The following is a 24,874-nucleotide window of genomic DNA, read 5'->3' on the forward strand; positions in this document are numbered from 1 at the left end:
GTGCACAAAGGATGTTGGCTTTATGCTGGAACCACCAGGCAGGTTGAGTTGAGAAACAATTAGCTCAGTCAGCAAGCCTTGGATCTGATTAAGCCAGGAAGTGGTCACTCCCCACGACAGGGCAGAATGAAGGGAATAAAGGCTGTCACCCCAAATGAGGAGTGATTTCTCTCTCTCTCTGAAGTAAACTAGAGTTAGAATTTATAGTCTCAAATTTGTGTTAAGGATTATTTCATTACATTTTATTATCTTTGTTGAAACAAACAGAAGTTTGTTTCCAAGCAGATCAACAGTCCACATGTGTCATGGCTACTGTCTCTAAGAAACCTCAGTTTATTGAGGCCGGACATAGCCTTGTGTTTTGGCAACAAAATATCTTTGAGACAGAGGACCCAAGTCCTAGAGGGGAATGCAGAGCTTCTCCCAGGCTGCTGGCTAGATTCTGGCTTCTCTGGGGTCTCTTACTGTATTCTCTGGAGTTGCTGCTTTTTTCCCAGTCTTTTCTTACAAGCTTTGGTTCACTGGATGGAGTGTCTGGATTGCTTGTCCCATTTGGAATGGAGCTTTGGTAGGAAAATATTTTATTACATACATTGAGAGAATAAAGCAAGGAGGGGGATGGAAAGAGGAAACAGAATAGTGTGTCCTTGTTCAGTTTTCCCACAAATAAAGATGTCGAAATTCTTCCGAAGACCAGAATTTACCTTAGAACATTAACTTGTATTAGTTGCCTCTTAAATATAGGATTTTTCCTAATGTCATTTTATCATCTATATTGTATACCATGTATATTATAATGAAATACTGTTCAAGAAATTCTTTAAAAGTTCTTTGAGTTTAATCTTCTCTCCTTGATAATTTGGGAAATTAGGATCTATTTTTTGAAATTTGAATTTAGAAAAAATCTATAAGCCATGAAAAATAATTTAAAAATGGAGAACAAAGTAAAGTAATTTTCCGATGAACGCTTTAATTAGAAACACGGAGGTGTGTCTACATGACCCAAAGATTTGCAAAACCAGATCTTAGTTCTCCCACCTTTTTCTTTGCACGCAACTCTTTGGACTGAAAATAATTCAAGAAGCTGGATGATGGACTGCATAGCTTCATAGTTCACTAGGAAAATGTGCATGTGCCAAGCACAAGTGTGCACCAAGTAGGAGCTCAATGCCTGCTCACTGCACAACCATGAGAGGAAGGATCTGATTGGTACCTCAGCTTCCTGGGTCAAGGATAGGAGCACATCTAGCCTTATGAATAGGTGTCTTCCATTGTGGTATGGTTTAAGAGGAGTTACAGAGGCCCACAGGTGTGGCAATCCTTCTCTCATTGTTTCCCATGATGCCTGACATTCGCACTGGAGACTAGAGAATTCTATCTTGAAGACTTTGATTTTAAGGAGTTTTCTTAAAACGCAGCCAGTCTTTGGAGCAGCAACATTTTAAGTCTTGAAAAAAAAAAAATTCAAACTTTAACTGGGTATCACCTAACAGTGAGACCCTAGGAAATGTAATATTGCCTATTTATTAAATAAATGTGCCTTGATAGCCTGCTGTGTGCTTGAGTTACAATGGAAAATAAAGGAGATTCTCCATTTTAAAGGAACTCAGTCAAGTGGGTTTAATGATGGTGTACTGTTGGGGAGAGCGGGATGCAGAGCCTGTAGAACTAAGTGAGAAAACTATTTGATGGTGTTTTCTCTTTTCATTTTGTATTTTTATACATTCTTTTACATCTACCACCCCAGTCTTGACCCTCTGCTCTATTCTCCATCTCCTACCTCAAATCATATGTTCACTCAAAGAAGTATTTGTTAAAACATCCACTTGAATGCACAGATGGCAGTTATACTTACTCAAGCAGCTTCCAAACTTTTGTTGATGACCTAGAGTAAGAGAAACATTTTACATTGGGACTGGAATGTACATAAGTACATCTACATATTTCTCTCTAGTTCAATAGATATTGATATATACATATAGCTGGATCTATACAATAAAAGTTTCACTAAACAATACTTAGGCTTCTGTGTGAAATGAATTCTATTTTCTAGTCTATTTAATTTTTTAAAAATTCTGACTTCACAACTGACCCAAAGTTTAACAAAATCATGATTAGAGTCCAACCTGGCATCCCTTTCTTGTAATTCTTCACCTGTCACTGCAGAGTCTATCATAATGCATTAAACAGATATTGGTGATTTGATTATGATCACAAATTATTGAGTATACACTTATTCTACACCAAATATCTGTTTTGTCAGTTAGGCTCAGAGAAATGATATGACCTGTCTCCAGCAGGTAGCTAGTTGGTGGCTATTTGATTTTGAGAGCGGCAGAATGGGGACGTGGAGTCAGAGAGGTAGGACTTTGGGAGGTGGGGCCTGTGTTTAAATAGTGACTTTGACATTCTTGATCTGTGGTCAAGAGCGGGACCCTCACTCAGCCAGTTCTTCATTGACTTTGCCTATATAGTGAGGAATTTTACAGGTAAAGAGCCCATGTGAAATCGTATAACCCTCTGATGCTCAGTAAGAGTGAACACAATTTGAACAAAGATTGTAAAGAACTTTGCCAGTTTTAAAGCCTTACACACTTGCTAATTAATACATGCCTTTCATTTATTTTGTAGGGGAGGAAAAATTTCCCCCCTCTTCCTTTCTAGGTTCTTTGGCTGGCCTAATAATTAAATTGACATAACACAGATCAACAGGAAAAAAAAATTTTTATTTCATATATACAGGAGCTCATAAAAATATGACACTCAAAAGAAGTGACCAAAGCAGAAAGTTTTTATATTGTTCAAGCAAAACAATGATAAATTTGTGAAGAGTTGACAAGAGTAGCAAATTAATGAAGAAATAACAGTATTTGCTTGTACAGCCTTCTCAGCCCTGAATTCCCCAACTCTGGCAATAAGGATGCCTTCTACCCTGCAGGTGAAGGTGGAGGAAACCCTTCACATGGGGAATTTACTTCCTGCTTTCAGAGGTGAGCAGAGGGGGCCAGGGTGTCCTTCTTGCACAAGCTGTTTCCTCAGTAACTTTAATTCAAAATAATCAATATGCTGAAGTGATATATTTTGGGGGAGGGGGCCTGCCCTGAATCTCATCAGCATCCTACTCTCTGTCCAAACCCTTTGTTCCTAACCCCTTGCCATCTGCTCTCATCTTGCCATCACCCTTCCATCCTAGACCCCATTTCCCACCATTCTTCCCTTAGCTAATTTCTTTCCCATCACACTGGTTTCTTGTTGTTTTCAAGGTGTGTTTCTGCCTCAGGACCTTTGTGCTGCTTGTAGTTTGCCTGAAGCCTCTTCACACACATGGCTCATTCCCTAGCCACCTTTAAATCTTTGAAGAAATGTCACTTACACTGATGCCTTCCCTCATCACCCTATTTAAAATTGCAAACTTCCCCCACAACTGGTATTCCCAATCTCTCATACCCTTTCTATTTTCCCCACAGCCCTCACCACCATTATCACCATGTAATATATTAAATAAAAATTTATTTATTTAGCATTTGTTTGTTTCTTCTCCACCAACTGTATATTGTACAAGGGCAGAGATTTTTTTTTTCTATCTTGTTTACTGCCTTACCTCCAGCACTTGGAATAGAGTGTTTAATAAATATAGTCGAATATGAATGAGTCCTATGCTCTCCATTTTGGAGGTACAGAATTTCTTACACAGTTGAAGTCTGATTAGGTTGCAAGGACTAAAGGTCAAGTTGGTATTTATACTAAAGCAGGGGGAAAAAAGAGAGCAATAAGAGTGTCACTGTTCCATAATATCTAAATTTAGAGCAATGTGATTTTTTTTTCTTAGTGAGTTTCCTAGTGAACCACAGTCTGTCTGATCAAGGTCACCTTCAAAAGGTCTCTGACTTATTCCACAACCTCCTTGCCAGTCACTTCTCAACTTGCCTGCAAAATGTCTCTTCCTTTGGTGGAAAGATAATTTCTATCTTTCAATCATATTGGCATTTCCTTTTGCAAATGACTTCCTATCTCTTTTGAGACTTATAAGAAATAGATTTTTACTATTGACACAGTAGTTTTTATTGGTTCAGTGCCTTTCATTCAAGGTTCTCTACGTGCTTCACATATATTGGTCCTCACACTCTATTAGCTCTACTCTGACAGCCACACAGTAAACAATTTTCCTAGAATTTCTGAACTAGGTTATTTAAAGGCATCAGCTGCTAGAAAGTATGCAGGAAGAAGATCATGGTGCCTGTAGGACTGAGCTCTACTCTAATCTTGGACAAGCTGGCTTGGCAAATCCAGGAACTTGGCCAATGTGATCTGCAGTGTTACGGCCACAACCACAGCCCTGCTTGGAGACAGGAACCTGGGAGAAAGGTAAGGCTGGCTGAAATCTTGCAAACCCCAGTTTCCTCCTCTGTTAGAGAAAGGACTTAATTGCACATTTGTTCAAGTCTCTCACAGCTTCAACAGTCCTGTGATTGCCAACCACCTGCCAGTCAGTTTTCCACTTAGATATCCTGAATTTCTTTAAGCTCAGTTTATACCAAAAATTTAATCATCTCACCACCAAAAGCAATGATTTCTTCTGACTTTCTTGAGTTTGAATCCAATTTGAAACCTTGGAGTAACATATGACACAAACTTTTCCTACAAACTAGTGCTTCTCAAGTTGTAATGTGGGTACAAACCACCTGGAGATCTTCTTAAAATGCAGATTCTGATTCAGTAAATACGGCACAAGTCCTGAGATTCTGCATGTCTGCCAAGCTCCCAAGGGATGTCTGTGCTGGTGGCTGAGCCCTGAGACGCTGCATGCCTGCCAAGCTCCCAAGGGATGCCTGGGCTGCTGGCTCCAGGCCCCTGCTTTGGGCAGCAGTGCCTAAACCCACCCGGCCCTGCCCACTCCCCCACCACATCCAGCCAGTTGCTAAGGAACTTTTATTTTTCCTATGGCACATATCCCTATGCATTCCTTCCTCTTCATTCTCACTGTGCACCCTCCCAACTCCTCGCCACTTCCCAAAGTTTTATGTCTAGGTAACTCTAATAGCCGAACTGTGGGAATGTGTTATAAAAATCAATCTACTGGGGAGCCAGCAACATTTGTAAAACATGAATAAAATACAATAGAGAATATTAGAGTGTATCACACATAACAAGGGTTTTATTCTTTTGGTTAGATGTTAAAATATTTATAACTAGGTCATGATGTAAAATATATTTCTTGCTGTGCATAAAGGTTAAAAAGAAAAGTTTGGAGGCCAAGGCCCTGCAGAGACCTGTAGGCCCATCTCCCTTCCCATCAAGCATGCACGCAGCAACAGGCTCACCTTTCTAAAACTCTCGTGTGCTGGTTTAGCTCCTTCTTAAAAAACCTTTACTCTTACCTCATTATCCAAAGTCCAGAGATGTTATCCTGAATTTTGAGATCCTCCTCAACCTGGCTTCATGCTGCTTTCAAGCCCCATTTCCTAACTCTTCTCCACCCAGAACACATTCTCTCATCTGTTTGGGCTCCTCTCTCTGTTCCCCAGGCATGCCTGTCACCTCCTTGCTCCTGCACACCTGCTCCAGCTGCCTGGGCTGCTCCACTCTCTGGCGTCTCCCAATGAAATCACCTCCATCCTTCAAACCCATGTCGGATCCTGTTTTCCCCAAGGCGACTTCATCAGCTGTTGCTTCCCCTACCATACAAGTAGCATCTTATTACTGAGTTCTTCTCACACAGAAAGCATTCACTCTTCTTGCCTAATTTTGTGAACCTTTTTATATGCACATTACTTTTACATCTGGACTGTAAATTCCATTGAGCATTGGAACCACTATTTGTATAATTATTATTTGGTGAGCTTGTTCATCTTAGGTAGTGTGATATAATGAGTTATAAGAAATATATATTTGGTCATTTATATGACCAAATACGTATTTCCCAGGTATGTTTGGTCTTCATCCACAATTCCTGAAAACACTGCAGTCTTAAAGGTGAAGTGGGTGTTTTGTCATGTTAATGAGAGATTTTTGGACCCCCACGCAAGGGCAGGGACTGGAGGTTGAATCAGCCAATGGCCAATAATTTAGTTCATCATGACTATGCAATGAAGCCCTCACAAAACCCCTGAGAAGAGCTTGCCGCTCTCTGCTGTGCTCGGTTGGATCCTGCTTCTCAGTCAGGGAGAGCCTCTATGTTTGGGGAACCAGAATGCCCTGATGTACCACCCAGCCAGGCCCCAAGCTCTACGAGGAGAGAAGCTCCTTTGCTTGGGACCTTGCCCTATGTCTCTCTTCATCTGGCTGTTAACTTGTATCCTTTATGGTATCCTTTATTAAACTAGTAAATGTAAGTGCTCTCCTGAGTTCTGAGAGCCGCTCTAGCAAATTAATCAAACCTAAGGAGGATGTTGTGAGAACCTCCAGTTTGTGGGTCAGATGCATAGGTAACTAGTTGCCTGGGGCTTGCAGCTACCAACTGGAGGGCAGTCTTGTAGGATGGAGTCCTTAACCTGGGGAATCTGGTGCTGTCTGTGTTTGAGCAGATAGCATCAGAATTGAGTTGAGTTCTCGGACCCCTTGCTGGTGTTTGAGAATTGCTTGATGTTAGTATGTGTGGGAAGACCCTCTCCCATATACTTACACACATTGGAATTCAGTCTGGGAACCCAAATGGAGTTATACTACCAGTACTGCTGTGTATAATACTGTTACTGTTATACATATATGTAAGGAAAAAGTGCACCATTGTGTTTGGTGTTGAAGGAGAGGGTTTAACAGGTAGCTTCTTTGAGCCTCACTTAAAAAGAAGATCTACATATAGGGCCATTTATGAGAATTAAATGAGTTAATGCACGTAAAGTGTTCAATATAGTGCCTGGCATAGAGTGAGGACTCAATAAGTGTTAACTGTTATTATCAACATCCTACTTGCATAGTGCCGATCAGAACCCTTGTTTGGAGTAGAACCACAATAGATGTTTGTTTAAGTGAATAAATGAGTCACCTTGGGGAAAACAGGATCCCATATTAAAATGATTCCTCTAAAAGTTTCTATTTCTGTTGTGACTCTCCCCTGCTTCCTTCAATTCATCTGCTTCTGGAAACTGGATCCTTTACTTGGGCAAATTAGAGATTGAGTGGGAGGATCACAGTTTTCATGTAGTTAGAGTATCAGCAGCAACTGCTGCAAACCCCAAGCTGTTCCTGGAACCGCCCACAGAGCAAGCCAATGGCCTGTCAGAGGAGCTGAGGGGGGAGAACGCAGGATGCGAGTGGATGCGCGAGGTCTCCTCTGTTCCCACAGCCTCCCTAGGCCCAGCCTGCTCCCGCTTTCTAGCAGCCAGACTGCCCTCCTGCTCGACTTCTCACCTCTCAGGAGCCCTCACATTTCCTTTTCCCACTTGACTTCTTTTCTCTACCCTCAGATCTCTTCCTCTTTTAAAAGTTGTGTTCCTTTTCTATCTCTAAACACAGAACTTGGAAAAAGAATGAAATTAAGAAAAGGTGAAGGCTGGCCCTCTCCCATGTGCAGCCAGGGGGCACCAGTAAAGCTGGGTGAGGCACCGTCCCCAGGGTGAATTTAACAAGTTACTGAGTGGCATTCATATGTCAGCCCCTTCCATGAAAGATCTTTTTCAAAGTTTTGTGTAAACAAAGCCAAATTCAAGCTGGCAGCTACCACAGAAATAACAGGCAACTTCAATTCTGTAGCATTTTTCAACTTTTGAAAGGAAAGAAACGGTTCATGCCAAAGTAGTTAAGGCAACCTGGAATCTCAGCATCTGATAATGTCAGCTGTCTGCTTGGAGTTAAACCAGCAGAGGGACGGCTCCTTTGCTTTTATCTCGTTCGCTTCAGTGTCTCTCTCACAGAGAAGTGACGTGTCAGTTGAGTGCCTTGCCGCTGAAAGCACAGACTGGCCCCAGGCTTCGCACCAGTGTCACAGTTGCTCTTAATAATTCTCCTGTTTTGTGGTACTATTTATGCTGGCTCACCCTCCACACGGTCCCTTGGAAACTCCTCCTGCAGAATCAAGCCAGTCTCCTTTAACTACAGATGGTTCTGTTTTTATCCATGGGAGTTTTACGGTATGGTGGCGATGCCACGTCTGGAATTTCAGGCTTAGCTACATGAGAAGTTCGGTGTGAGTGTACAAGGGTGTGCTTCTCCCCTCTCTCTCTCTCTCTTAAATGCTGTAAGTCCAATATTCAAAATAAAATATGCCAGGAAAATGAAAAGCTAGGTCTCAAAACAATAAATAGGTCAGATCCGGAGCCACAAAGGCAGCAAAACCACAAAACTGTATTGGTCAAAGCTCTGATTATTTCCTCCTTAAATTTGTTGGTACTATATAGACAGTCATGTTTATTTCTCTGTCAAAAGCCTAAATTGTAACTATTTTTAGTCCTGTCCTCATTCTGTATCTTGTTTCAGGCACATCTCTCTCCCTGGTTTTCTCTCTCAACCTCAAAACATTCCTTGATCACGAACACATGATTTATGGGTTGGGAATAAATGATTTACAGGCTCAATGACCACAAAAGTCTCCTTCATCAGACCCAGGACCAAATCAACGATGAGCCCCCAAATTTTTTTTCATTATCTATTGCTCCATTCGGTGTCACCCTTCCTTCCTTTAACTATTTTCACTCCACACTTGGGGGTGTTTTCCGGTCTGCAGAGACTATAAGAACCCTCTTTTATAAAGACTATAAAGAAGCTGGACACCACTGCACCCAGAACAATAAATGGCCCATCACGCATTCATTCTAATGATAATCTTTGTTACTTGAGAAACAAACAAGGATGGCGATTTGTATCCCACCAGCAGGCTGAGGCTGCAGAATCTCTAAAGAAAGCAAATTGTAAGATAATACTGCTGCCAGCAGGGTTTTCAGGGTTCTGTGACACATTTCCACTCCAGGGCCTCCCACTTAGAATTTTAGCAATTTGTGAGAAAGATGAACAATAGACAATTAGTCAAAATAAAACATACGGCAAAGGTTATAAAGCCAAGCCTTTATTGTAGAGACACTTTGAAGTAGGGAAGGTTATAATTGTCATGGCAACACAGAAAATAAAAAATTGAGCTTGTGTGAATGACATCTTTGTGACCCCTATGGCTTCTTTTTCTTCATCACGGATGAAGAGGAGATCAGAGCCATAAATTCATTTAGCCATTTGCTGTTGCTTCTAATTTGTGAAAAAGTTGTCAAACTGTGAGACAGGTTGAACTCTGCGGAGGTATCTTCTGTCATGGATATTATTTCTCCATTTTCCTTTCACAGGCCATCACTACTGGTGTACTTCTGTCGGCTCACAACTAGTGGACCCAGAGATACCTCGTAAACACATAGGAAGGTAGAGTGGGTTTGAAGGTCAAATCTCTGCCAGTTCAGGATGGAACATAGAGAATGTGATTTCCAATTATAACTGAATTCTAACAGATGCCTTACTCTAATGGATTTCAGCAATCAACTATGTTTTAAATGAATGATGTTTATCTGATTCCTGCTCGAAACATTTTCTACAAGTTCCTGTGCTTCTCGCAGGTATTCATGAATTGAAACTTGGGGAGGACAGAACCAGTATGAGTGCTCCTAAATTTCACTTTGAAGAAATGGATCTGTGGGTTCCTCTGTTCATATTCTCAAGTCTCAACTCTTCAATCTGAAGTCTCCCTTCAAACTCCTTGCTACCACTCCCCCTAAAAAAGAGTGAGATGTCTGTGATGTCTTGCATTTCAGCAGTACAGAGCCAAGTAATCCCATGGCTCTAATCCCATGAAGGCTCCCTTGATCTGGTAGGTCTTCCCATGGCTACCCCAGGGCCCCTCAGGCTTAAATGCAGATGTGACCTCACCTGGCTAAAGTGCACGTTCTGACTCCGCAGATCTGGGTAAGGCCTGAGAGCCTGCATTTCTAACAAGCCCCCAGGGGAGTCAGCGCTGCTGGACCATGGACCACACCCTGATTAGCAAGGCCCTGGACTAAGGCCGGAATTCCGTTTTCTCATCTTTGTTTTTTCCCAGTCCAGACTGGTTCTCCACACATGATAGCAGGTGAATAAATAAACGTTTGCTGAATGGAATTGATTTCATTTCTGCCCAGTTGGCTGATGTTATTCTCCCTGCGTAGATCGAAGAGGACAAAAGGGCCTGAAGAGAAAGTTGTAACCCGTTTCTCCGTCACTTCCCAGAGGTTAATGCCCAGCATCTCGTTCTTCATATCGCTAAAAAGCTTTTGAAAAATTTAGTTCCCAAAGTAACAATTTATTTTTTAACACTTTACTCTTCTGTTTGATTTTCTGTGGGAAGCTAGCTTCACCTTCTTGGTTCTGAGCATTACGGGATGCCTACTTCAGTTTGCATGGCCTGGGATCTGCCCTCCTCAACTCATACTGCTTCCACTCATTCTTAGGAACTGCGGGCACCAATTACCTTGGTTATGCAGTCGCCTTTCCGTTTCCATATGCAAAATTCCCACCAGTTTGTGTGGACCCACTGCACTGTGAAGAGTCCACCTGGCACTGCAGGCCTTTGGCCTGTGCCTGAGTTTTGCTGTGTTCTGTGTGTGCCTGACAACACTCAGCAAGCTTTCTGTGCGGCTCATCTGGAATGCACACATAAATGTAAGTCTCCAGGAAGAGGGAGCCAGTTCTTGTTCTCCCCTGAATGCTAAAATGAAAAGTCTAGAATATTAATATATAATCTGCCTTATTTATTACTGTGTCTTGTACAACCAAATTCCCCTACTCTTTCTACTCCTGCCCTAGTAGAGATGCTGATGTATGCCAGCAGCATCAAATTTAGCATTCTAAGATCTCCCAGGAGGGCTGATACAACCTTAATGATATGGTAGTGATAGAAATATGAACTCAGTATTTACTAGGTGTCAGTGTGCTTCCCATTTTACAGATAGTAAACTGAGGCTAAAGCACATATAAACTTGCCCAAGGTCAGACAGCTAATGAGTAGTAGAACCAGATTCAGAACCTAGAGCTTCTTCTGTTAATCAGGCCAGATTTATCCTGGTGCCCTCACCACCCACTCTGCACCCTTTCCTCTGCTGGACCATTTAGACGCATGGCTCTGGCCTCCAGGAGGATTGGAGCAGGTCCACAGGGAGAACAGCACAGATTTCTGATTCCAAATTCCCATGGCTGATACCGGGTCACTCCTTTGTGGGCTGACAACCTCCCTCCGGAAAGGGGTATTTCCCTCTGCAGACTTACACTGGCTTTCTGATTTCAGTTAGTATTATATAAGGGTCAGGTGAATTTGGGTTGTGGTTGGCCTATTTCTTTTCCAGTTTGATTCAAACAACCAGCAAAGTTGGAAGACAAAAATCTGGCATTCTCAATGGCTTTGTGGTCGGTCGTGTCCTCTTCAACTTCTGCATAAGGCTGCAAAGGAAATCCTGTACATTCCTAGGAACAGAGTTGATTTCAGAAGGAGGCCTGCTGAGAGCTGAGGCAGGCAGACTAAAATGACCTCCCCTGCTGTACTACCAGGGTATCTAGAAGTTTAGTATTTGAGTTTGCCTCCTTGTGGAGGACATCCCAACTTCCTAGAACCTTTTGATAAAAGGAATATATGCCTGGAGGAACCACACATTACATCACTGGCAGTCATAACCCCTCAGCACAGATAGTTAATTAGACATCTGACTTTCATCTTAGACATGACACCCAGAGCATCTAGGTTAACAGAGGGTGGAGGGCAGGGAGAAAAGAGTGAAAAATACATGCATAGCTTGGTAAGCCAGACCCATGGAAACCCAATAGTGAGGCCAACTAAAGGGCCTGGAGAGAGAACATTAATTGAAAACAGAGCAGGGTTTCCAACTTCAGAGTTTTGCCTCTGCCTATCCTGCTCAGAACACAGTTTCTTGGTATATGATTTATAAACTAGGAATAGGACCCATCCCAACTACAGCATGTTTCTCAAAGTGGATCAATGACATCAGAATCACCCGTGGTTTTTGTTAAACAAGATTTCTATATCCTATGTTGGCCCATTCCTACTATGTCAGAAACTCTGGGGTGGGAGGCTGGGAGTGTGCATTTTTAAAGAGCTCCAAGAGGTTCTGATGAAAATTCTTTTCCAAGCATAAGATTCTCTTATGGATAGAATAAGTTTTCCACCTACATCAAATGCTATACTAGTTTGGATACGTGCTGTTGATAAATTGAATAAGCAGTATGTCTTTGGTGAGAGTGTTTGGATGACTTGACACCACTTATTCCATAATGGTGGCAGAGCATGTTTCATTAGCAAGGATTCATAGCTCACATACTGGGATATGATGCTCTGTATGAATTAATACACCACTGCCCTGAGCCCACAGGCAGCGCAGGCAGCTTGAGCAAAGCTCTGCTACCATGTAGAAACCTCAGCTATATTTGGCACAGTTTCCTGTAGTGAAATAAATGTGTTCTTTATCAAAATCTAGAAAACACACAACTTTCTTAGAAGGAAAGGTGGATCATTTATTGGGTTGCAACATTCTACATAGTGATTCTGCAATTAATGAACCCCCATATAGTTATGTTGTTAGATTCCCTGCATGCTAAAAGGGATGAATAATATTTTAAAAATTTTGTTAAAAGCTATAATACACTTTTTAAAATAGCACACTTCTTTTATACATAAACAAAACACTGACAATGCTTTTAAAAGATGCACTTTTAAGGGTCTGCCTGAAAATTAGAATTTTCTTATGTAAATATAGTACATATCAGGAAACTCAAGAGCTACAAAAGTTTGTAAAAATGAAAAAAACGATGGGTTGAAGGAAGATGTGGGGGAAATTGTAGCTGAATGGTATTGTAGAACAAATTTTTTTTACATCCATATTTAATAGTCAATATTATGATGGAAAATATCCACTTCTAAGAATTTTCTCTGTAAGCTCAAAAACACATCAGAAATGAGTCAAGCACCCCCTTAGGAATCACCACATTCATTATTTCTTTCCTCTCTGTGCCTTTTCAGTTTAGTAAAATTGAAATCGTCTTGTGTCCCAGTCCTCAACAACTGGTACAAAACACTGCAGACTGGGTGACTTAACCAACAGACATTTTTCCTCACAGTTCTAGAGGCTGGAAGTCCAAGGTCAAGGTGCCAGGCCAGTTGTGTTTTGGTGAGGACTTTCTTGTGTCTGGATGGCCACTCACTGTGCTCACATGGCCTTCTTATACCTTCTCTTAGAAAGAAGTTCCCTCTGTCACCTCTTCTCAGAAAGGCACTAATCCCGTCATGGGGCCTCACCCTCATGACCTCACCTAAATTTAGTTACCTCCCAAATGATTCCTCTCCAAATACCATGATAGTGGGGATGAGGGCTCCAACATATGGATTTGTGCAGGGAGACACAAGCAGTCAATTGCATCCTGTTGAAGGTGACACAGTGATGGTGTGTGAGCAGGCAGTCGACTGTTATCCAGCCAAACCCACAGTGAGAAATGCTTGGAAGGGGCACAGGGGGTTTGATGACTCTGATAAACACTCCAAAGGCATTGTGTGAGTACCACAGATAGAATGTTTGTGTCATATCCAAAGTTCTTATGCTGAAATCCTAAACCCCACTATGATAACATAAGGGGGTGAGGCCTTGGGAAGGCATTAAGTTTATATGAGACCATGTAGATGAAGCCCCCCTGATGGGGTTTGTGCCCTTAGAAGAAGAGAAAGAGACCAGAGTTCTCCCTTTCTCTACCGTGTGAGAATACAGCAAGAAGGTGGCCATCTGCAAACTAGGAGGAGGGATCTTCCCAGACACTGAATCTGTTGACACCTTGGTCTTGGGCTTCCAGCCTCCAGAACTATGAGAAATATTTGCTGTTTAAACCACCCAGTCTATGGTAGTTCGATATGGTAAACCTAAGTGATTAAGCCAGTGAGCACTTCCAATGTCAAGGGCCTTGTGGGAAGGCAAGGAGCTGGCAAAGGAATAAGAGCCCCTGCTTGGGTGGCTCCACACAACAGGCTGAAGTGATCCTGTTAGCTTAGAACTCTGTGCAGGGGGCAAACGAGCACAATGCAGAATTAAGTCAAGAAACTCCAAGGCAAAACAACCATAGCCGAGATCGTCTGCATTCCTGGTTCAACTGTAATAATGTGATGGGAAAGGAAAGCGTCAGGATGGCAGACACGCTGCAGCCCTCTCCTGCAGCCGCCCCCTGCAGCCACCTCCTGCAGCCATGCTGCCCCTCCTCCACAGAATGGGATGGCTTCATCTGCTTCCGTTGCATTATTTGTTGTTATGATTGGTATTTTTTGTTTTGTTTTTCTTTAATGAAAGGGGGAACGGGGAAAGAAAATAGTTCCCCCTTTATCACGTGACCAGTGGGTGGGGGAGGGTGCTGTTTCAATGAATTGAAAAATGGGTAAGCCCTTTAAATAAAGTTCAAAAACATACTGGGGACAGAATATTTGGGTGGAGGATTCTCTTCCTCCAAGCAAAAAACAAATTAGCAGCAATATACTGGCTCCAAATCTCCCAGCGGACATACCCTACCTACATCATTAGCCGCAGAAATGTGTTTTGAAACAAATCCAACTATGACTCTCATCCTAAAGGTCTGAGGCCTCATGTTCGCTATAGCAAGGCCTTTCTGGGGCTTCTGGGAACTAAATCCCTTTGGGCAGATTCAAGTAAGACTCAAGCAGGGCCACACAACAGTAAGACCCGCTGTACAGTTCCCTCACAAATTCCGTTACATAGTCTCCTCAAATTGGTCAGTAGAAAAATCAGAATCTAGAGAAATAATCTCAATTCAGGGTACTGCCATTCTTTTTCACTCTTTATTTTCTCTGGAATAATAATAGTGAGCTAAAACTGGGTAAGAGGAGAATAATTGCAGGTGCTGTTTATTGGGCAGCTACTATTTGTCAGGCACTTTACCTCCTGTCAGCTCGTTCTCCCCATTGCATAGATGAGGACACAGGGCCAACTGTGTGGAGTCAGGATTTGCTCCCAGGTCACCCGGGGTCCAGAGGCCAGGCTCCTTGCCACTGCACCACATCTCATAGGTGGTGTACCTCCAGTTTTACACCCTCTGAGGGACTTTGCACAGTCATGCTTTTCATGGACAGTCTTACTTAGATTCTCACAGGCAAAAAATAACTCATATTTTAGAAATGGGAGCTATTTTTTCCAGGATATTTTCATTTCATTTCATCAGTGGGACTGTGCCAAAGGTGATAGCAATTTGCTAAGAGATGAAATGAGATTAAAGTGTCTTTTGTAATGTATTAAAATAAACTAGGTATTTTGTCAAAGAGAGACCAGTAGTTAGGGAGGGGTCAGTAATCTGAGAACTGCTTTTTGCCAATTTTTACTTCATACATTATTGTGAGCTTTAAGATATTCTCCTTTTGACATGCAGTCAATATAATCTTTTAATATAAAATCTCCTAGTGGTGTATTTTTCCTTGTTCCCTACTCTTAACCTAAAATGTTATTATTATGAATGTATTTTTAAACGAATTTTAACTGTTATAATGAAACAAATAAATATATTTAAAACAAAGAAGAAAATTTTGTTTCATAAAAGGGCAGAAACGAGTAGAAATCAGAAGCCTTCATTCTCTATAATCATATAAATTCAGTTTTTAACAAATAAAAATGAATTATACTAGTGAATATTTCAAAATGACTATAATGGTGCTAATATGTGAATACAAACCCATTTAGGAAGGTAGCAATGTTGGCTGGATACTTAAAATTTTATTGAAGAGGAGAATACTTGATGGCTATGATTGGATGCCTGCATCCACTCCCCCAGGAAAGAAGGGAAAGAAACAGAGGAAGTAATTCAGGCGAAACACAGTGGGGGGTACGGGAGGTGAGGAATGCCACAGTGACACTTCCTCTCCCAGATGAGTTCTAAGAGCTGGCGGGACCGTGGGCGTGACAGCAGTTAGCTCACACACCAGTAGTTGTGGACTTGAGCTTCCTCATCTCTAGGACCACATGGCTTGGCCAGCTGGCCTCCAAAGATCTTTCCATACCTGTCTGTCTCAGTCTGCGATTTTGAAATAAAACCATTTGACAATATTATCTGTCCGAAGCCACACTGATATGTCACCACATGGCCTTAGTATGCTAGCTCAAGAAGTAATATACACCAGCAATGTTACTCAAACAAGACATGAGAGTTGACACAAATTCACAGATCACTTTACCCACTTGAGAAGAACACCTTTCCTTGCTCGATATCCCATCAGTCATATCAAACCAACCAGAATTATCTTCTTGGGTATCTTTTAAAAAACTTACTATTATATTATTGAATAAGTAAGGACCTTACTTTAGCTTATTTGCAAAAAGAGTTTCACATCTCATCATTAATAAAAAGCCATTTTAAGAGCTTAATAGAAGAAATCAGAGACTTTCTGCCTGGGATTCTAGCCAGTGAGGTGCTGAAGCTTACCATTCGACACTCCATGGCTTTAGTTTGTCACAGATCAGATACAAGTGATGCTTTACTTTGAGTTCATCATAAACCTAGTGTTAATAGGCATGGGCTATAAGAAAGTTTCAGTGTAGGCCATATTTATTTAACAACTTATCCTTTCTTTTCTTCTATTGAATCTCCCATGGCAGAGGTTGCCCATGAATGACGTATAGACAGCCAAGCCCAGTGGGCTTTTTAATCCACATCTTACTTGACCTTTTCACAGTCTTTTAAACTATTAACCACTTTCTTTCTGAAGTCCCCTCCCTTTTGACTTCCATACACCATTTACTTTGGGGCTCGTCCTTCTCCATGGATTCCCTCCTTTGTCCCTCTGAAGGCTCCTTTACTTTGCTCACCCCTTAAAAAAGACTGGATTCAGTTACCCCTTTGGAGGTGATGCCTCACACAACCAGTCTGCAGTAGCCCAGCCCCCTCTCCTGCTCTAATGAGCGCTACATCTGACTCTTTTCTGCTCTCTCATGGGTGTTCCAAAGACACATGGAACACAAGATGTTCATAATGAAGTTGATCATCTCCTTGCCCCTGACACCTGCTCTTCTTCCTATATTTCCAGCTCATTTGCCAGCACTCATTACACTGAGGACAAGCCGAAGACCTACAGTCATCCTTAACTCGCTTAAGTATATCACTAGATCCTGAAAACTGCACCTCTTAAATATTTCTCCATTGTGTCCCCCTTTCTCTGTCCTGACAGTGATGGCCCTGAGTCAGCCCCTCCATCTCCTCTCACTCAGACTTCTTTGCTTCCAGTCTTGTCTTTCTTAAAAAGTATCCTCCACACAGGCTGTGGTATGAGCTCTCAGGAGTTGGAATCTGCTCTTATTCCTCCCCTGCTTTACATCCCCTGTGGCTCCCCATCAAGCTCAGGACACAGCCAAGTCTCTGTAGGTGACACCCACATGTATTCAGCTCCCCTCCAAGAATGTGGGCTCCTTGAGGACAGGGACTGTCTACGGTAAGCACGGAAGGTGGGACTGGGAGTGTGTAAGTCAAAAGTAGCAGAGTAGCAGGTCGCAATACTAGGTGTCATTTTCATGTCTTCGTAGCCATAGTTAAATATCTTCCCTAAACCTACAGCAGAAATATTTCAAATTTAAAAACAATTCCCATGTCATGGGGGAATTTAGTATGGTTATGACACCCAAGAAGAATACCAAGTTGAAGTAGATTAGAATCTCCATACCAAGGGGTAGAAGAATTGCTTTCAGCAGTGTTGATGACACATGGGGAGCCTGAAATGCCAGGTGCTTTTGAAGTGAGACAGTTTGAGGGCCGATTGTTTCCTCTATCACCTACCGTCTGAGTAGCCTTGAGCAAGTCAATTCTGAGCCTCTCTGGGCCCAAGACTCTTCATTTGTAAAACATAGATAACACCTACCTCACATGCTGCAAAATGAAATGATATCATTACTATTAAGAACCCAGCTTGGCCCTTGTTAGGCACTCAAGACATGTTTGCTATCTTGCCCTTGCTTCTAATCAAATTTAAATTCTTGGCTCTCATTCAAAGATTTCAGAAAGTGCCCTTTAACCTTCTCTTAATTTTTGAAAATCCCCAAACCAGACAATACAAACAGCAAGTGACCAAAAGAGATCCTCAACAGAGATTCCTCACTGCGTAGACAGCCCTGCCCACAAACGCAATGGTTCTTCTGGAGTGTTTTATGCTTATGCCAGATATTTTATTACACGTGTATTTCTTTTTTATATCTCCCTGCCATTCCCCCACCCCAGCATCACCAATTTTGTCCTCTCTGGTGGTTCCTCTTAAATCCTTAAGTGGTACCACGATGCTTTACTTGAGTCATCCTTCACTGGGTCCCTGTGACATAAAAAGGGCCAAATTAAATGTCAGAAGTGACATTCTATTTTCTTTGATAAATTGTAGAAATAAACACTACTTTTTTCATTTTTTTCTTCCTAGGGTCAAAAGAATGGACAATAAATTTGAAGCAATGTTCCTCTTAAATTTGTTCTACTGTGGTCATTATCCTGAATTGTTTGCAAAATAGTTCTGATCTTTAAACTTCTTCCTCTATGTTCCTAAAAAATAAAAATGGAATAATTGCACACTTCAGCCCTTTTGGATTATTAACCTTGTTTTTTCCGAGTTACATGCTATGATTTAAAAATCTGAAATTCTATCACTGTTGTCATAGAAATATAAAAATCTGAAATATAAATTTGCAGTGAATGAATATGTTCTTTAAATTCTTTTCGTTCCTCGTGTGGTGTTTCATTAAACTGTAATTCCATGTTACCTAAATTAAGGAAACGTTTTTCTCAGGATTTCCCTAAGTGACTTAGATCTTCAAACACAATTAAAACATTGAGCATTGGCCATAAGGAGAAGGGTCCCCTGCAGGGGCAGTAGGGGTATCCCTCCTGGCCTCTCCGAAGCTTGTTTTTGGCACGCATGACAGTTGTGAGAAGGGACCTTAGAGGTTCTTTAGGTCAACTTCTCATCAAATGTCCTAAGATCTCTGTGCCTCCAACACCGTAACAGTTCCCAAGAGGCAACCCCCCTGAGCTGTTGAGTGGCTCCAAAGGTAAAAGGTCTTTCTTAATTTGCCCAGGGGATCTGCGTCTTATATTCTCTGTGTCTTGGTCCTGCACTGGGAGCTCTTCAGAGCACAATGCAGTGGTTCTCAAATGTGACCCCAGAAGAGCAGTATCAGCGTTGCCAGGGAACTTGTAAGAACTGGAAGCTCTTGGGTTGGGTCCCAAACATCTGTTTTAGGAAGCCTTAGTCTGGGTGACTCTGATGCATACTAAAGTCTAAGAAGCACTGGTATAGTGTAGCAGAAAGTGGGTGGGACTTTGGAATGAGGAACACCTGGAATCAGATCCTGGCCCTCTGTCATTTTAGGCAATAGCCTCAATTGCTTCTTGGTCAAATGGAGCAGAGGGCAGCTAATTCCCAGGCTTACTGAGAGAATTCAATGATACTATTCATACAGATAAAGCACTTAATAGGAAAATCTAATACATCTTAAGCACTCGAAAATAGTGTCTAGGGTTATTGATTCAATACATTTATCAGATATCTATGAATATCCATTTACAGACATTTGTCTATACATACGTTTGAGAATGAACAAGTAAAGAATAAAAATTTTAGCTCTAACTCTTTAGACATATCATGAAAAATATGATATTCAGAGAGGTTAAGTGACATGCTCAAAATGGCACAGCTCAGTTGTTGGTGTCTGAAGTCCTATAGGTGCCTGCCAGTCCTCCGCTCTTCAATGAGATGTTTATCTATCACTTAATGCAGCTATAAGATATCTAGTCCTGGGCCTGGTGGTTTTCCAGATTACCACCGTTAATTAATTTTAACATTGTCTGAATTCATTTTAATGATATTTGAGCATTCCCACCCAGTATTGAGCAGCCTGGCTGTCTATTTATTTACTTACATTTTGCTTCTTTATTTGTATCCCACTCTATTCTGAAGATTTAATGTGCCTGTTGGGAGTTTTATCAATTATCCGAGTTCTAGCCACCACAGCACCAACTGTAGAACCATTCAGTCCAACAGTTCCTTCCAGAACTTTTGCTCTCAGCAAAATGTGCATAATTCTGGAGATTTCAAATGGATGCATAAGTAAAGTAGATCCAATACCAAGTGTTTTAGGTTAACTGGAATCTCATGTATAACCTGTTAAAAATTATATTCGGATATCAAGAAATACATGGTGTGATTTCTTGCCTTTGCATTCACAAAGAAATGAGTAGACATTTTGCTCTGTGCTTGCCTGGGAGAACTAAATTGTTAAGGCTCACCATCTCATGCTGAAAAAGTCTGTCTTACAAACCGGAAGGAAAAAGGCACCTTTGCTTTAAACAGCCTGTTTCCAGTTTTGTGTGGCTGTTGATATTACTGGTCTAGTGACAGAGGCCAAGGCAGGAAAATAGGCTGGGTTACTCATGACTCTTTGAATGTGGACACATCAGCTTGTGGGAAGGAAACTATTTAAAATGGGGCTTAGGGAAAGGGAAAAAAAAAATCCCCTTTCCCCATATGAGATTCTTCCACGGTGTTGTCATGCAGTCCTCAAAACCTCCATAGAACAGTGGATCACTCTCATTGGATATATGCAAATTCTCTGAGACCCAGTGGTTTCCTGCCAGGGAAAGACTTATAATAACAGAGCAAGAATGCAATCTGAGCTCTTGCTCTCTGAAATCCCTGAAAGAACAGAGTCGTTCTTGACAGGGCAATTTCAGCCTTTGACATTCCAGGAAATAGCTTAATAATGTCATTTAGTCAGGGGTTGTAACCAATTCTGTGCAGAATATAAGATTTAAAATATCAGTTCGGGGACCATTATTCATTTTCACAAAGAATTTAACAACAAAAACCACCACCACAAGAAAATCTCAGCAAAGCATTCTAATTAAATTTAACATTGTCCCCACTAATTAAACTCGATAGAGGAGAAAGAAGGGCTTCTGCCAAGAAATTACAGACACATCCTGAAGACTGTTTCCTTTCCATTTGCTTTCCGAGGCACTGGGTGCATGCCATATCCAGGATGTGACACCCAAACAAAACTGTGTTTTGATCATTAATATATATGCAGAAGTTAACCCCGCCCTGGGGCCTCAAAAGCCTTTAGGACACATGCTGGCTTTTACATTTCAATGTGTTTCATTTTCTCCAAGCACAGAACAGCTGAAAAAGGTTACAAGACTCAGGTTAAAAGTCAGGAAATGGATCTGGGCCCCACACTATGACATCATTTTCTTTCAATGCGATGAAGCAATGACATTTCCTGCAGGAAAAATGGTTTGAGCTGACAGACAGCCTCAGTCAGCGGCAGTGTTTGCAATGGAAGGTGTCAGGCCTGCCTCGTGCCAGCTCCTGCCTCCCTCTCTCCTGCTCCTTGACTGGGCTTCTCAGAGGTCAGAGAGCGGGAGCCAAGCTGCTTCCATTTTGTAACAGTCCTGATACACTTCGAATGAAAGTGTGCTAGGATTTAGTTACAAACATGGTGGAATATTTCTGGTTGTTCAAAGAATTAACATTTTAAAGCAAGAAATTACATAATATTGCCTCTACACAATAGTTTCCAGATCTGTTGTTAAATGTGACATATAGACAGAGCCACCAGAGATGATCGTGCCTGGAGGCCAAAGGGAAGAGCATGGATTAAAGCTGGCTCGCTCTCTGATGGTCAGTTGCTGGCTGCTACTGTGCAGTATCTGTGTTTTTCTGGTTCGCACAAATGTCTCTTCTCCAGTGATAGGTGGTCTTGGGACACAAATCTCAACTGAATGATGAATCAGCTTTCTATTTTTAATCCTGTGTCTCCATAATTATAGGTGCAACAACTTTCAGAGGTATCTCCAGAAGTGCACGTTTGAAGACCTGCCTGACTGTGAATTTGGGCCAAATGAGTCTCCTGGCAGGGTAATCCCTGCACATGGGGAGCCTCTTGTGGATTTATAACCAGTGCTTCCTGTGAGCCAACACTAGCTGCATGAGGCCCATGGCCTGGTGAGCTTGGTAAGCTCTGTAGCTTGGATCTCTAGGCTGGGTTTCAAGTCTGGCTGGGTGTTTTTGTGCCCGAACGCATGGCCACAATGGCACAACTGGCCCCCCACATAGTACACCCTGCCCTGGGCTCCACATGCAGACAGACCTGCTCCAGCCCTTGAGACCCAGAGATCAGAATCACATACACTGGAACTCCACATCAAGTTAGTGAAATGTGCCAAGCAGTGGATACAGATAGGCCAGCAGAGAACTGCTTCCTGAAACTTCTTTTGTCCATTTCAAAACAAAAGTAATACTAAGTCACTTTCCTGGCAGTGGAAGAGAGTAAGCAGGAGTGAGATGCTTTCACTACAAAAACAAGCAGTTGTGACTTCAGAAAGGTAAAGTCCTGGTGTCCTGATGGATCTACACACTAGAAGCAATGTTTCTAGATTTTGTGCTAAGTTTGCCAGACAGATTTTAGCTCTCCACGGCAACTGAGTAATCAGTGTCGGGGTTGCATGGAGGCACTGTTTGGCCGGTGCTCACAGATCGGGAGTGCATCTATAAATCAGGACACAGTTACTGGATGGACCGTGTAGTGACAGATAGGCTATCTCTGGAAAAATCAGCAAGTATCTGAAAGGCTTATACATTCCCCTAGGCTGAGTCCAAATGCAAGCACAGCTGTAGCATCTTTCCTTCATTGTCCTGGGGCGTTCTCACAACCGAGTGGGTCTTCAGGAAGGAGTCACCCTTTCCATGGTCTGTCAGCTGTATCAGTGGTTCAAGGCTAGGAAGCATAAGAAGCCTCAAAGGGAGGATAGAACTTTAATTATGGGCAAAAATGTAGTATGTCTGAAATGACTGAGGTTTTATTGCTCTGCCAAATTTGCATTCTTATCTAATAAGTCCCTTTTAGGACTCATTATTTTCCATGGTTAAACCTTTATTTCATATTTGGTATATTTGTAGAACCACAAGATCTGGAGTCTGTATTTTTCACCATTAAAGTAACACTACCACTTGCCCATACATGTTGAAACTGTTGTTTAACTTAAATACACAGATCAGACTTGTTTAAGACTCTACCCTTTCACCTTGCTCTAGGCAGGGAGAAAGATCAAAGCTTCTTGTATTTTTTAGGGATGACCCCTTCTTTGTTCTGAGCACTTCTCACATCTCCTGTTTGTAGAGGCTTCTGCAAAGACTGAATTGTTTTTCTATTCTATAAATCTACTTCTTATAAACAAGACCCTTTTTGCCCATTTGGCATCGTACAAGAGCAAATTTACCTGTGTGGATAGATTCTTTACTTTGTGGTGTTTTTTTTAAAAATAAGTTTTTAAACAGATATTTTTAGTAGAAAGAAATGTCAGAATTTGATTTTTAAAAAGGTATTTGTAATTGATATGCTATAATGATAAAACTGGTACAGAAAAATGAAAAAACTCATCTGTTATCAATTCTGCCATGAACTAACCAAAAGACTGAAAGACTTTTTGCATTTTATGTTTACTTTAAAGTGGTCCAATTTATTTACTAATTCATTAATTCTTTTAATTTGAAGCAGAATATAAAATAAATGATGATGTTACTAATTCACTTAGGTCATTAATTTATTATTGATTAAGAATATGTACACACCTCCAGGAGACAAAGTACAATGAATTAGAAAATGAAGTCTAGGTCACAAAATATAGGTGACACACAGAAATAAACACCACAAACAAATTTGAATGGGCTCAACATTTACCAGGCTAAGGACTGAAAAACAAACCATTTCACCTTTTTGGGTCTTGTTTTCTCATCTATAAAATGAAAGAGCCAATTTACTTAGCTCTAAAGTTCTGGGACTAAATGAAATATGTGCCAGACACATTAAAAAGAGAATTTAAAGTGTACAAACCCTCAAATGCTTTGTTTGGCAAATATCATGAGGAAGATAAGCTCAAATCTGAATTATGACTGCAGATAGGGAGATGGATGGTATCATAGACAAAGCAAATAGCAGGAGGAAAAATATGGAACTTGGCCATAAAAAGGAGAAAATATCTAAACAGAATGAACAGACTATGTGGAGGGAGCCAGAGCAGAGAGCTGTAAAGTGAGATTGGGCTGAGTGCACTGCGAGTCTCAGATCAATCAATCAACAAGGATTTTATTCTACTAAGGTTACTTTATTTGTTAAGGAATTCTTAAGGGGGTGCCTAAGATAACATAGGCAAGGATTATAAACCATGCTAAGTATAGTAGACTGTGAAAGTATCCTAGCATCTATCTCTATACGACTCACAGAGGAAGGGCGTCTGCAAGTGGAGACGGCTTAGAAAATATTTTAAGAATGCTCTGAGGTTCAGCTTCAAACAGTAGGTCCTGGCTGAGGACTGTGAAGAAACGGCAGTTACAGGCAGCTAGGGGATGGTTACCAAAATGAAGTTATTCTCTTTAAGTAGATATTTTGGACAACCACCACTTGGGAAGGGTATTACCAAGCTATTGGAAACAATAACTTTGGCTGCAAACCAAGGAAGAATCTTCCCATGTCCTCAAGACACAAATGACACTTTGGTTAGTGGAGAGTTCCCCGCAACTCATTCCTCTCCGAGACAGGGAAACACGTGGTACACTGCCAGGTTGTGTTCTCTTCCACAACGACAACTAGGTGAAGCCCACTGTACTGCCCTTTTTGCCTTGCTAGCCAGGAAGCTGGAGACCAAATTTAGATTCAGGACTTATATTTAAATACCTAACCCCTTATTTTTTAATTTTTAACCTGTCGCTTGATCTTTTCCTTTTAACAGTTTTGCTGTATTTGCATCTTTCACTTCATGCCACTAATTCATTTGTTTATTTCACAGATTATTTATCAAGCATTTACCATGTGCCAGGCCCATCAAGTCCTTTTTGGAGGGCAGGCAGGAG

At 41.5% G+C, this 24,874-nt stretch overlaps 1 protein-coding gene across 1 annotated transcript; it reads left to right on the forward strand.

The window, feature by feature from the left end:
- Window positions 1-409: 409 nt before the first annotated feature.
- Window positions 410-21,922, forward strand: TMEM212 (transmembrane protein 212). Its single transcript, XM_036930881.2, is given in 7 exon segments — window positions 410-568; window positions 9,270-9,327; window positions 10,292-10,349; window positions 10,351-10,496; window positions 10,499-10,611; window positions 14,006-14,253; window positions 21,796-21,922. Coding segments are annotated over 7 exon segments (909 nt in total).
- Window positions 21,923-24,874: the final 2,952 nt, after the last annotated feature.

Source organism: Manis pentadactyla, chromosome 1, assembly GCF_030020395.1.
Source record: "Manis pentadactyla isolate mManPen7 chromosome 1, mManPen7.hap1, whole genome shotgun sequence".
Classification (NCBI taxonomy): Eukaryota; Metazoa; Chordata; class Mammalia; order Pholidota; family Manidae; genus Manis; species Manis pentadactyla.